The sequence below is a fragment of the Peromyscus leucopus genome, chromosome 16_21 (genome assembly GCF_004664715.2).
Source record: "Peromyscus leucopus breed LL Stock chromosome 16_21, UCI_PerLeu_2.1, whole genome shotgun sequence".
Taxonomy (NCBI): domain Eukaryota; kingdom Metazoa; phylum Chordata; class Mammalia; order Rodentia; family Cricetidae; genus Peromyscus; species Peromyscus leucopus.
This window is the reverse complement of record NC_051084.1, coordinates 38406755-38421927: the sequence shown is the minus strand read 5'-3', so window position 1 is coordinate 38421927 and position 15173 is coordinate 38406755. Positions and strand designations below refer to the sequence as shown.

The 15173-nt window shown below is 45.8% G+C and overlaps 1 protein-coding gene across 1 annotated transcript in view; it reads right to left on the bottom strand.

The window, feature by feature from the left end:
- Positions 1-15173, bottom strand: part of Vwa3b (von Willebrand factor A domain containing 3B) — a 188014-nt gene that overhangs the window by 101619 nt on the left and 71222 nt on the right. The window contains exon 8 of the mRNA XM_037199794.1: positions 13751-13876. Coding sequence (XP_037055689.1) covers positions 13751-13876 — 126 coding nt within the window. The remainder of the gene's footprint in view (positions 1-13750; positions 13877-15173) is intronic.

Genomic DNA, 15173 nt, shown 5'->3' with positions numbered 1-15173 from the left:
GTTAAGGCACGTTTGCTAAAGCAAGCGAATGCTGTCCCTGGCGTCCTGGGCACTGCATGTGAGGGTTGAGACCCAATGGGGGTGCCCTGAGGGGCCTGGTGTTGAATGTCAAATGTGTGCCTGAGACCAATCGGGAAGCTCTAGACTTTGCTCTGAGAGGCAGTATCAGGTCACTTGCAGGAGCCTCTTAGAATTTGAAAACCTTAACTTCAAGGGAGAATGAAGTAGAGTCCCAGGGAGTTCTAGGCCTGTTCTCCCCAGAATACTGTAAAGTGATTTTATTTATTTATACATTTATACTTCCTTCTTGTTAATTCTGTAAAAATCAAACTACGGTTTCTATTGCCATGAAGGGCTCTGTCGCTCACCCAATTCGTTTATTCCAGTCCTCCGGTCACTAGCTCCTAGCATCCTCTGAAGGTGGAGAAGAAAGGGGGAGAAAGGAAATGAGGCAGAAAAGAAGCGGGTTTGAAAAGGAAGCCCAGTACTAACGAAGAGAACAGGAGGAGGAACAGGTACCCTTTGGTCCTCACTTCTATCTCTTTCTCTTCGGCTTCATCCCTCTGAGAGATGCGCGGGGAAACGGCTCTCAAGGCAAGCAGCATCTCAGCTTCAGGAGGACGCTAAACCACAATACCTGCCGCAGACTACTTGGCTACTTGGCGGCGGGGAGCAATAGTTGAGTCCAGTGACAAACCCGCACGGGGTTAAGAAGAAAACATCACCAGGAGCCTGGGCTGCAGGAGAAGAATCACAGACAGCATGCTCCGATGAGCCTGCCCTCAACGGCCATTTCAACTGGGAAGAGTTGAGGACCACTGAGGCCGGCACCAACCTGTACCCCAAACAGCAACTTTAAAAACAATTGGGTTGGGAGCTAGGGAGATGGCTCAGCAATTGAGAAGACCAGAGTTCAGTTCCCAGCACCCACATGGTGGCAAATGACTACTTGATGCCCTCTACTAGCCTCTAGAGGTACTGCACACATGTGGTACACAGACACAAAATACCTGTACACCTAAAATTTAAAACAGTATAATAGATCTTCCTTAAAAACTGTTAAAAAATAGTCAGGTTGTAGCAAGATCTATAGACCAATTCAGGATTTGGATATAAAGTGGACAGATGAGGCTAAGAAGAGAAAAGTCTAAACAGACTTTGGGAATTTGGGAAATTATGACATCTGAAGTTCACATAAGTATGTAACAAAGGCTGGGTTATCAGTCTTTTATTCCCAAATTGTAACCATCCTTCAGCTTGCCTTTACCTAGAGTCTTCGTGAGCAGCTTATTTCTAAACACTTCCACTCTTGGGTGCCTGTTCCTTTTCTCCATAGTGTCCACTGAAGCATGAAACAGTGCACATTTCTGAGGTCCCTGTCTTAGCTCACTGTTCTATTGCTGTGAGGAGACACCATGACCAAGGCAACTTACAGAAGAAAGCATTTAATCGGGGGCCTGCTTATAGTTCAAAGGGTTTGTCCATTCTCATCATGGTGGGGAGCATGGTGGCAGGCAGGTAGGCAGGCATGGTGCTGGAGAAGTAACTGAGAGTTCACATCTGATCTGCAAGTTGCAGGCAGGGAGGGCGAGAGAGACTGGGCCTCCAGGCACACCTCCTCCAACAAGGCCGCTCCCACTCCAACAATGCCACACCTCCTAATCCTTCCCAAACAGTTCTGCTAACTGGGGATCATTGAGGGCCACTCTCATTCAATCCACCAGTCCCATTTATCTTATCTCTCGTACTCTTGCTATTGTTAACAGCCAAACCACTGCTAAGCCTAAGACAATACGTATTTGTGTGTAGGTTTGTTCCTAAGTGTTATAGTTTAGCTTTTACACTGAGGTATTTAATGCATTTTGAGGTAATTTTTTTGGTTTATGGGTGAGATAAGAAGTCAAGAGCAAGCCAGGCGGTGGTGGCGCATGCCTTTAATCCTAGCACTCGGGAGGCAGAGGCAGGTGGATCTTTGTGAGTTTGAGACCAACCTGGTCTACAGAGCAGATCCAGGAAAGGCGCAAAGCTACACAGAGAAACCCTGTCTTGAAAAACCAAAAAAAAAAAAAAAAAAAAAAAAAAAAAAAAAAAGTCAAGAGCATTGCGTGTGTACATCCATTGCTCCTATGCCATTTGTTGGAAGGTTATTTTCCCCACATTAAAATTTCTTGTTACCCTTGTGCATATTTCACAGATGCTCTTTCTCAGGTTAAGAATGAGACTTTAGGGGCCAGAGAGAAGACTCCACAGTTAAGAGCACTGGCTACTTTTGTGGAGAACCTGAGTTTGATTCCCAGCACTCACATTAATCGGCTCACAACCACCTATAAATCTAGCTCCAGAGGATCCAATGCATCTGGCTTGATACGCACCCCCACACATGTGACATACACACACAAGGACACACACACATAAACATAATTTAAATAAAACAGAGGTTGGTGGGATGGCTCTGTGGTTAAGAGCACTTGTTGCTCTTGCAGAGGACTTGGGATCAGTTTTAAGCACTCACATGGCAGCTCATAATTATCTGTAACTCCAGCTCCAGAGGTTCCAACCCTCTCCAAACTTCCATGTGGACCATGCATGCACATGATACCTATACATTCATACAAGCAAAACAGTCATATACATAAAATAAAAAGAAATACTTAAAAAAAAAACAAGAAAATATCCTTTTGGTTTTTCAAGACAGAGTTTCTCTGCATAGCCCTAGCTCTCCTGGAACTCTCTCTGTAGACCAGGCTGGCCTCAAACTCATAGATCCATCTGCCTCTGTCTCCCAAGTGCTGGGATTAAAGGCATGCGCCACCACCCCCCAGCTTCTTGTTCCTTGGGACTTTTTTTGCTTTTGTTTGGTTTTTGCTTTCACAATGGGCTATTGGATTTTGTCGAATGATCATCCCATCTGTGTCGAGATGGCTGTGGTCCCCCCTAATATTCTGTTAGTATTGTATATGGTATTTGTTGACTTTTAGATGTAAAACCGGACTTACATTTCTTTGATGTCTCTCATTTGATCAAGTTGCATAATTCTTTTTTCTGGTGGACGTAGTCTGCCATTACTTTGCAGAATTTTTCTATCTTTCTCCGTAGTAAATATTGAAATTGACTTTTCTCATTGAGTCATTGGCTTTGGCGAGAAGGTGACACTGGTCTCATAGACTGAACTAGAAAGTAGTATGTCTTCCTTTTGTATGTTTTTGAGAAGTTTTCTAGAAGTGGTATCAATTATTGTTTTAAAGATTAATATTTTAAAAATTGTGCGCACACACACACACACACACACACACACACACACACACACACACAAAGTGTGGGTACCTGAGATCCAGAAGAGAATGTCAGGTTCCCTGAAGCTGGAGTTGCAGGCAGTTATGAGCCGCCCAACATGGATGCAGGGAACTGACCTCAGACCCTCTGCAAGGGCATGTTCACTCTTAACCACTGAGCCCTCTCTCTAGCTCTCTATGCATTTTTAAATAAAGCTTTCTTGACTGCTCACATTTTGCTTGTTTAGAAACTGTGGCACAGATAGCGTCTTACCAATAGGCACAGGGCAGGAATGGCAAAGGCAGCTTTAATACATTTCTAACTGTAATTCTCTGCAGCTCACCACTGCTCGGAACTACAGCAGAATCTTGCTGGTTATTTAATACAGCACCAACAAGATGATCATGTTCCCTCTCTGTTAGGTCAATAAACACTCTCTCAAAACTTGCCTGAAGGACTTGGAAGAGTCTTTAGCCTTGTGACACCAAATTTGACATTTTGGAACAAGTCAATATTCAGAGTCAGAGTTTGGGCTCAGATAGCAAATCCCAGGGCTCTCGTTGTTCACGATTAAAGAATGAGGAGCCCTTGAAATGTTTGAGCTGTAGCATAATCAAAAAAAAAAAAAAAAAAAAAAAAAAAAAAAAAGGTGGTCAACATTTTTTGATTCTATGACAAAGGCCAGATTCTGCCTGGATCCTACACAAAGGGAGTGGCCAGGTGAACGTGCCAGTGCCGTATAGGCCCATTTTCTGTCCTCTATTCTTTTCCTAAGAGTGTTCTTTTACTCGATTTGATATCTCCTTTCATCTCCTTTGTTGTATTGTTTGCCATCTTCATGACTGTCTGCAGCCAACGGTATACAACTTCAACCAGTTACACGGTCTAATTGCAGGTGATGGATCACTTCATCAATAGCATGTGCTAATGATAAACTCAAATGTCCTATGTCTAAACATGTGTTTTGCCTGTGTGTATATGTGTGTGTGCATACACATGTGTGCGGAGGCCAGAAGCCAATACTGAAAATCTTCTATCATTTCCTACTTTTTTTTTTTGTTTGGAGACAGGATCTCTCACTGAACCTGGAGCTCACCGGATTCCAAACTGAATGCCTTTTGTTTCCTTCTCGTAACTGATTGTTCTTGCTCACACTTCAGGAGCTATGCTGAATAAAGGCAACGAAGTGGCCATGCTTGTTTGTTCTAGATCTTAAGAGAAGGTACATAGAATTCACCTCTCAGTATATCGTCAGCTGTTGATACAACAAATGGCCCTTAATAAGTTCTTGTCTTCACATCGTCAAACAGACTTTCTGTTCGGTCATGATTCGGTCTTGGTAAGCTGTTGTCAAGGAATCTGTCCATTTCTTTCGGGTTATCAAACTTTGTTGGTGCAGAGTTGTTCACGGTGACCTTGGTGACCTCTTCCCTTTGTACAGTGTCAGCTGTCATGTTCTCCTTTCTCTCTCTGGCCTGTTTATTGGTGTCACCTGTCCTTTTCTTGCTTAGTCCAAGTCAGGGTTTGTCTGTCTGAAGAGTCAGCTCTGATTTGCTGAGCTTTGCTGGGTTTTGTCCTTTTCATGTCCTCTCTGCTCAGATCTTTATTTCTTTCCCTGTATTCGTGTGGGGCATGCGTGACTTGTTCTCCCATCTCTGGCCCCTGGAGAGGTAATCGTAGGTAGTCTTAGATCTTCGCACTTTTCCCTTGGGGGCCCAGGATGCTACACTCTCACCTTGACGGCACTTCTGTCTCTCCCTTTTCTTTTGTGTCGGGAAAAAAAATCAATTTCTTCTTGATTTCATCCTTGATCCATTGGTTACTTAAAAGTAAATTGTTTACTTCCCAGGTATCATGTCATGGTTTCCTGAAAGCTTTGGGTGCCACCATCCAGGAGAGCTATGATGCAACCCAACACAAGATCGGAAACTTGTTTAAAACACTGTGAGGGGCTGGAGAGATGGCTCAGTGATCAAGTGCACTGGCTGCTTTTCTAGAGGACCTGGGTTCAATTCCCAGCACCTACATGGTAGTTAATAGACACCTGCAACTCCAGGCCCAGGAAATTTAATGTTCTCTTCTTTCTAGCCTCCATGAGCACCAGACATGCATGAGGTAACAGACATACTTCCAGGAAAAACGTCTACACACACACACACACACACACACACACACACACACACACACACTTAAAACACCTTGAGCATGCATCTTATAGTGGCAACACATGTCTCAATGTGAAAAGGTTGGACACACCTGCTAAGTGCATGTTGACACATGAAATCACGTGGTCACTTTCATTATTCCAGCCCTAGGTGGCACCCAGATAGAAAATAAGCCATGAGTCTGCCATCAGCATGTGGTCACTGTTTCAGGAACAAAGGGCAACCCAAGCCCAGATTTCTTGAATATGCTGATGGTGTGTTGTTCAGAAAGAACCAAGAGAGCACATCCAGTGAGTAGGCTGTCCTCACCAGTCACGCCCTGTGACCTCCAAAGGTCCTCATGTCTCATGCACAGTCACCGGCCTGAGGTCAGACACTGGAGGATTCTGTCTGGCTCTGAACATAGTCACCCTGAGTGACCAGTCTCAGACTATGGCTCCCTAGTCACAACTATGGCTACCAATGTCACCAACCTGTGTTACACCAACAACCTGCCAAGACCAGCCCAACAACCAGGCTACAACCCAGGCCCATGTGGCTATGGGTTGAATCCCTGATCCACGACCATTGCCACCACCACAGGTGATGGGACAACGGTCCAGTGTCCCAGTATGGTGTTTCTTCTGCACCACAAGTATTTCAGAGGTCCTATCTACCAGCAGACCTAGGATGGAGGCCATTAGCCTATGCCTAGGTTAGGTTTGACCAGCTCAGTGCTCAATTCCAGAACAAAATCTTGTGATTCTGATTGTCTTGCTCACATTAAATGGGATCTTGGGTGTTCCGGGTTGGGGTAAGGTTGGTGAATGCAGCCCCTTAACCATCTTAGCATATGCCAAGCTAAGCTACCTCGGAGTCTCACAGCTGAAAGTACCCACACAGTCTTGGGTATCTGAGGCCCATCACACAGCTGAGAGAGATGTAACCCCAAACTCAAGCATGTCCCCTCGGGGCACAAGTCTCTACCAGGTGGTAGAAACAGTTTAATGCCCCTGTCTCTAAGCATTGGCTTGGTAATCGTTGTGCCACCCAAGTTGGGGGATGGGGATGGTAGAGACAGTCCCTTGGCCATCGACAATGATGCTAAGATGGGCTGCCCCTGAATTTCATAGTGACAGGAGCCGGCTCTGGCTCAGGAATGGGTGTGCTCAAACCCACTCCAAAACCAGATCTAATGTGTTCCATTAGCACACAGGTCTCTTCCTGAGGCTAGAGCTGATCTAGAGCCTCCATCTGTGAGCTCTATCTAGTCCACCTCCAGTTTCTACCAGTTGCTGGGTCTTTCTGCAGCGAGCCTGGAACTGAGCACTGCCACAAATCTTCAGGCTACCTTTCTGGCCCTTCCCCATGGCGAGCTACATCTTACTCCTTGCTCTGCAGCTGGGGATACAGTAGGGGTGATGGAAGCCACCAGCCACATGGCTCAACACAGTTCCAGCTGCCCAGTCTGCATGGAGTGGCCTGGTGGCAGGTATCGCACAGCTTTGCCCAACACTCTCTCACTATGGCAGATCTGCACTGGGTTTCAAGTCGAAGGCCTGGGCTTAATTCTTTCTCCCTTCGCCACTCAGGGAGGCATCTCATGCTTGGGCTGCTTAGAACTGGAGAAGCCATGATGAGGGCCAGTTGTCCTAGTTTTCTTTGCTGTTGCTGTGATAAATCATTGACCAAAGCAATCTGGGGGAGGAAAGCGCTTATTTGGCTTATATTTCTACATTGTAGTCCATTATCGATGGAAGACAGGCCAAGAACTCAAAGGCTGGAGCCTGGAGGCAGGAGCTGAAGCAGAGACCGCAGAGGAACACTGCTTACTGGCTCACTTGCTCAGCGCCCTTTCTTATACAGCCCAGGTCCACTTGCTTAGGGAAAGTAACGCCCACAGTGGACTGGACCCTGCTTTATCAATTAACAACTGAAGAAATGCCCACGGTGGGGGGCAGGGAGAGGCAGGAGGAGGGGAGAGAGGGGGAATCTACTGTTGGTATGTAAAATGAATAAAAAAAATTCTTAATTAAAAAAAGAAAAGAAAGGAAAAAGAAAATGCCCACAGACACGCCCATAGGCCAATCTGATGGAGGGATTTTTTTAAAATTAAAGTTACCTCTCCCCAGGTGACTCTACATTGTATCAAGTTGACAAAAAAATTAACCAACACAGGGACCGTTATTGGAACATCCCTTTCGGCTGCCACTTCATTCTGCCTCTCCCTGTCCATTTTGACTGATGGATTTTTTTTTTCTTTTACTCTTTAAAGGTCACCCTTTTTTGCTTCTTTTCCTGTGTGATAATCTTTGGCTGAATGCCAAGCACTGTGAATTTTATCTTGGTGCGTGCTGAACAGATCCGTGCCACGTAAATCTCTCTGAGCTCTGCTGTGAGATACACCTATATCACCTGGAAACAGTTTTTTTTTTTTTCCATGTCTCATTTTGATGGCTTCCTGAGGAGTGACCAGAGAGCACTGTCCCACCTGAGGCTCGCCTTTCCCTACCATTGAAGTTAAGACCTTCCCAAGTAGTCGTAATAACTCCGTGGTTACAAAGTCCTCTGACTCTGTTCCTGAGGCTAGGTGAGCATTATCTGTTTTTCTTCTAGTCCCTTCCAGCAGCCCCCACCTGTCAGGCCACTCTCTTTCGTGTGTGAACTGCTCCGTGGTCGGATGAGTTCTCAAGGAGGGGCCTCTGCTTGCTGCCTTGGGCATGGGTTTCTTCCCATTCTGGCACGCTCTGCTGTGAGCTGCCAGCTGCCTTGTTCTTTCCAGACTCTCAGCTCTGTCTCTGCACACTTAGCAAGTTTTGACAAGCTCCTCCTGGCTCCCTCCTCCATGCCCCACGGCCTCGTGAGGCCATCAACTGAGAAGAGCGACCGCGTGCCTCCTTTCTGCCCTGGGCCTTGTTGGTCACACCCCCCCCCCTGTTGCTTGGTGTCTGCTGTCTTCACATTGCTTGGTATTTATTTGGGGTGGGGGTCAGTTATTTTTTTTCTTAAGGAACTTTTATGTCCTGCTCTTGAGATTAAAACAAGTCAATTCCCAATGTGGGAATTTACTGCCTTCTTATTCCAGGCATCAGGATAATGAGTCACCTCAGCCAGATATTGACCCCACACACACCCCGGCATGGTTACATGCACAGACTGGTCCCTGACCCCAGGGCTCCCCGGTGGAGGTGAGTACGGGAGTGAATCAGTGACAGGAATATGAGGAGAGCTAGCTCCAGAGACTCTTTGTCTAATTCATCTGCCGTCTATCCAAATGACAATCCAAGCCTTCCCCTTTTCCCCACCCCACCCCCATCTCCTTCATCCTTTAGGCCTTGAGCAGTCAAGCTGAGGGCATGGTTGCCACCTGCCCACGAAGCAGACAAAGGGTCTTTGCCACACTGACCATGGGCTTCCAGGGATTAGGAAGGGCGCAGTCAGACATTCTCCATGAAGATGCTGGGGTAAAATTCAGACAAAAGCTTGATCAGAAAGCTATTCCATCTTGAAACTACTGATGTCTGCCTCCTCCTGACAGACATTCTCGTTTGATCCACATGTAATGGTACTTGGATTTTTTTCTGATCAAAGCTTGGATGACTACCCAATGGAGGAATGGTTGTGATCAAACTTCTCCTTTAGAATATAAATGGTACAGTACATCCTGAATATTTTTAAAATGTCTGTTTGGAGTTATTTTCTTTGGGGGATATGTATATGTTAGGTTAAAATGAAGGGTATTAGGGATCATTATAGAATTTCAGACTCACAGCTCATCCATTTTCTTTCCGTTTTAATTTTGTGGTGTGTGGGGGGTGAGTGGGTGTGTATGTATGTGTGCCATATGTTTTTGTATGTGTTCATGATGCCTCTGTGACATGAGCGGTACAGAGAGAAACTGTAGCTTTCAGGGATTTCAAAACCTGCTCCCCAGGAGGCTCTCAGCTGGAACACTCTCAAAAAAAAAAATAAAAAATCCATGTGGATCAAATGAGAATGTCTGGCAGGAAGAGGCAGACATCAGTAGTTTCAAGATGGAATAGCTTTCTGATCAAGGGTTTGCCAGATCCTAGCAATGCCACCTTGGGCAAGTTACCCACTTAACCCAAAGCAGAATTGCAGAACTTTTCAGAAGACTGTGGGGACAGCTGGAGAAGGAGCTTCCTGTGAAGAGCCCAGAACAGTGATGGTCAGGTAACATTAACTGTTGTTATTACTTCATCCTAGAAGAAACCAGATCCTCCACTAACTTAAGAACTCACACAGGATCCAGGCACCAATTCCCTTAAGTTGAAAGGAGAAAGTGAGGACCTATTTGGTGCTGACCCTGCATTCTTTTACTTAACGTCTGCAGTCACCTCCCGGACTGATGTTCTATTCATTTTACACTAAGACTGAGGGGCAATGACTCGGGCTAACCTCGCTACAAAATTCTTGCTACAAAACTCCAGCCCTTTATTACAAACAATACTTTGGTAATAGAAGACAGAGGAAAAAAATACTTCTCGTCATCTCCTTGTTCTTCACCAGCAAAGATACCCTGAGCTTGCTTCTCTGTAGTGGAGAAGAGCTTTCAGACACCAAGGCAGGAGCTCATCAGTTCAGACGAGTACAGGTGCAGCAGTAACTGGGACAGGGCTGCTCAGATGGACACGGCATCACTGCTAACTTAAAAGGGGGTGACAGCTGGGAAGAATCTCCTCTGCTGGCCGTTGACAGAATCCTTCTTGCCTTAGTTTCATTACCTCCAAATGAAGACAACAGGGACGTGCTCCAAGCCGTAAAAAATATACAAAGTAGGATTTCTGCTGATTATGAGAAAGCTAATACCTGGAAGAAGCCAAGGGCCTTCCAGAGGTCAAGCTGAGGCTCAAGGAGCCTTGGTGATATTTGGCTTTTGATTATCAGCTGTTTCCTGCTATGAGTTTCTTGTGTGCTATTGTAGCTTTTCCATCATTTATTGGGCACCATTTCCCCTCTGCTAAAGGGATATTTAGATAACCTGTGTGCTGACAGCTATGCACAGCCAGAACCCCAGTTCAAGCCTCCCTGTAATTATCATTGGAAGCATCCGGCCAGGTCCATCCCCAGATGGAGGAAAGTACCTTATCAGAGATATCTCTGTACTCTCTAAGAACAGACCCTAGCATCCAGACTACCTGTTTGAGAAGGCCTGGCAGATGTGCCAATTAAGCCTTACTTCCTCCTTTCCCAAACCTTACCTCTAGTTCCAGATCTCCCTTCAACTATCACCAGAGGCATCTAGCTGTACACAGGTTGCCTAGCAACTAAACATACCTTCCCCCACCCTGCAGAAAAACTTGCAGATAGTTTGAACAGATAGGAGCCACAGGAAAAAAGAAGGCAGTTTTATTTTCTCCCATGGACCTAGCAACTTACAGATTTCTAACATTTTCTACCAATCATGTTTAAGATTGTAGTTGAGCACATAAGATCCCTCTTCTTAGATATTACCCAAATTTAGCCTTTAGTTAATTCAATAGTCACTTCCTTTTTGGGTTGCAAATGATAATTAACAATTACTGCCCCTCTGTGTGATTCTTATCACCCCTCTGTTTGACCCTGGAAGCCTGACAATCACTGCCTGAGGAAACTCTTACCTGCCTTTATGACCACACAAGAATTCAAGCCTGGTGACCTTGCTCAACCAAGGGACTGCTATTACTTGGGTTTATAACTGGATTCCTGGGAGACTTAGGAAGAATGTGGAGAACTTAGAGATGGAGAACTGAGAGATGGAGAACTGAGAGGGATAAGGAGGGTTTTGACCAAAGAGTATGTGGACGAGATGGAAGATGAGGAAGAGTCAGCTGGGAAGTACCAGTTGGGTAAGAACGAGATGAAGAGGACCTAGATGAGGCAGAATTAAGACAAGAGAATTAGGATAGAACTTAGAGGGAGCAGTAGATAAAAATAGAGAGAAATCAGGCAAGAAAGGAGGCATGAGAGCAGAATAGAAGCTTGTAGAAAAAGAACTCACATAGAATAATTAAGTGTGTGAACTAAGGCATTTCATGTACATAGATTCATTTCTTTTCATCAAAGATTAATTATCAGCTGGTTGTAGATTCTTCCTGGACCCTGGGAGGGGACTATTGAGGAGCTGGACCCCCATAGTCCCCAGTACATAGCAGTTGTGTTTTGTTTTTGAATGAAATAAACTAAACACATGCTTAGTCCCTTGGGGCAGCACCTGACACACAGTGGGTGCTCACTAGATGTTTTTTTGTCACTCTTGGTGATGCGTAGCAGTTTCCTCCAGATCGAAAATTCTTGTGGGGGCAGGGGGGAGATCCTTAAGATTTGGGGAGTCCTTTAAGACTGGAAAATAAACAATTCATAAATGTCAGGAAGGCCCTAAAACTTACCAAATACACAAAACCTCTCCATCCCCAAGGTTATAAAAGCACATAAGCAGTGAGGCCTGCTGAGGAGAGCCTCAGGCCAGCCAAGGGGCCTAGAGGAGGCTCTCAGATCTGCAGAGCTACCCGCAAGTAGAGGCCGGTTGCAGCTTTTGTGAGTTGCCACCCATGGCCAGTATGGGCCATCAGCAAGGCACTACCTTTGAGTTGTCCTTCTTCCTTAATTCCAGCAAACTTACGGATTCACCAAGTTGGGTTTGGGTGATACTCTTACTTTGGTCTGTCATGGGCTCCCTATCTTGGGCAAATAGACATTTGCTCATGTCACCCCAGGAATCGTGTCACACAATAGTTGCCCTTGCTGCTCAGAACATGAAAGGTCTCTGAAGACTGAGAAAGGCCAGTACATTTCAGGAACTTCTTTTTAATACTGGCAGTACAAGCCCTCACAGACCCTATCCCTTCCAGACAAATCTTACGAGGTTCTTGCCTGGCCCGTGTCTGCATTCAACGAGAGAAGTTCTGCTGCCCAAAGAAGAGCAGTGGCCTTAAATTAGAATGCAACAAATGCAGGTTCCCTTGTGGTTCTGTGAGGGTGAGTGGATGGCGGCCTGCCATGGTCAGTGTGGATGGGTTTCAGTCTGCAGGCAAGGCCAAGTCTAGCTGACCCATCCCTGAGTCCTCACATGCCAGATGCTCCGCCTGGTGAAGTGGTACATGCCTTTAAATCCTAGCACTTAAGAGGCAGAGGCAGGCCGATCTCTGTGAGTTTAGGCCAGCCTGGTCGGATGGGGGAATGTCTTTCTGTATGCTGTGAAAATATATTGCTCTGATTGGTTGATAAATAAAGCTGTTTGGCCAATGGTGAGGCAGAATAGGGTTAGGCGGGACATTCTAACTAGAGAGGAGGAAGGAGAAAGGAAAAACAGAGGAGACACTGCCAGCTGCTGCTGTGTGAAGCAAGATGTAAAGATACCAGTAAGATACAAGCCACGTGGCAAAGTATAGATTTATAGAAATGGGTTAATTTAAGATGTAAGATCTAGCTAACAAGAAGCCTGAGCTATCAGGCCATACAGTTCATAATTAATATAATTAATTATGTGTGTTTATTTGGGTCTGAGCCGCTGTGGGACTGCAGGATCGCAGGAGCCGGGCAGGACCAGGAAAACTTCAGCTACACTGGTCTACAGCGTGAGTTCCAGGAGAGCCAGGGATACATGAAGCGACCCTGTTTAGAAAACAAACAAACAAAACCCCACATGCCTCTTGGAAGATTACCCCCCCCGCCCCGACTGAGCTTGAGTTGAGCCTCTCTGCATCTTCTTTCAAATGTCCTCAATCTTTAGACTTCTGTGCTCAGTTCTGCATAGTTAGCACAACTCTTTAGAAACGGCTACAACCAGAATCCCCACTCCCAAACTGGTAAATGACCAGATTCAATATCTCAGTGGAATTCCTCTTGCCCACCATATCTGATGTGGCCTTCAGCAAGAACCCTGTTGTGTCAGTCCAGACAGAAGCCTCCTATTCATCATATCTCCTCTTAGTAAGTTTCCATTTACAGCTGCCCCTCTACCCCACACTGTGGATGTCTGCACTGTGTTCAGAACTGAGCCCAGCTCTCTACCAAGCCTTGCTTCCTCCTCTTACTACAGGCAGTTCCTGCCTTTAGAGCTTTAACTACTTCAGGAATGAGCACAAGCATGTGTGTCGACATATCTGCACACACACACACACACACACACACACACACACACACACACACACACACATGCATGTATGTACATGTATGTACATCCCACAGCTCGAGAGACTCTCCCTAGAAACACCTCTGAGCTGAGCTAAGGAGTTCTCCTGTTTAGAAGCATGGGACTCCAACCCTCCCACCTGCCACCAATATCACTGACTCCTTTGCACTGCAGACTTATATATAAACACAGCACCTACTGTAGTATGCTGGGGACGCATCCGACCGAGGAGACTTGTCCACCAGTTTCCGGACCTGAGTCAGTGTGCTGCAGGCTTCTTCCATTTCTCTCCAGATGAGAAACACATCCTCTCTGACACCAGCTCCTGGAAAGGGAAGCATAACATAAGTGAGCAGCTGAGATAGGAGTCCTCCCACTCCCCCCAAAAAAAATCTCGGCAGGGTCCTCGCAGGCATGGCACATCAACTCACTGAGGACATCTCTGAACATCCAGTTATATTTCCCCAAAATAATCTCTTGATGAAAGTCAGAACTGGAACCACTCCCACCCCCAAGGAAGCCTAGCCATGGTGGCATACACTTGTAATCCCAGTGCTCAGGAGGCCAAGGTGGGAGGACTGTCCCAAGTTCAAAGGCAGCTTAGGCTACAGGTCATCAATATTCTTACCCAACTGTGAATCCTGTAAGCTACAATAAAAACCAGCACGGCAAGATATGCCCATGGGGCAATAGTGGTACACATGTTATAGAGGTAACTAATCTCTTTCTATTTGGATTTAAGGTCCATTCTACAGAAGGAACCACAAGTTTGGTACTGTAAATCTGGCCAAGAATTCATGGCTGAGGAGCTCACAGGCCCAGGGCTGAACCTACCACTACTATACTATTAAATAGACCAGTATCAAACTCTCTCTGAATTCACATCTTTATACGCATAGATCAGAGCAGCTCTCAGACCACATCTGAGGGGATTCCTTGTTCAGTGTTTGGCAATTAACAAGGAAACTCACGATGGGTCAGAGTGCAGAGACAAGTGTTTATGGAGTGCTCGGCCACAAATGGAACATCTATATTACACCCCTCCCTCCAAGTCTCAGAGACCACTGAAGAAGAGGGCGTGGACAGATAGTAAGAGCCAGAAGTCACGGAGGACCTGACAAAACAGTGTCTCTGGACACCATAGGGTCACTGACTCACAGACTCCCAGCAACTGTAGCTGCCGCCACAAGACCTCCACAAGATCAAACCAGTCAACCTTCTAGCACAGAGGGGGGGGTGGGTTGTGAGCCCCCACCCCTAACTGAGGAGTTATTAGCATTTGGTGGCTTCTGGGGAAGGGGAGGCCAGTTTTCTTTAAGGGTATACAGCCTTTAGTAGGTTAGCCACACTCTAGTGGATGTCCACATCCATACGAGTGTAGGGGCAGCATAAAGTAGACTCCATGCGGTATATACAAGAAAGAAAATAAGGATACAAAGATGGAAGAAGGTGGGAGAGTGGGATGGTAGGATGGATCTGTGAGGAGTTGGGGGGTGAGTAAGGGTGAATCTGATCAAATATATTATATGCATATATGAAATCCTAAAAGAATTAATAAAAAAATATTATCTATTTTTAAAAACCAACAAGACCAAGCCAAAAAAAAAAAGTCCCCCCAGAGA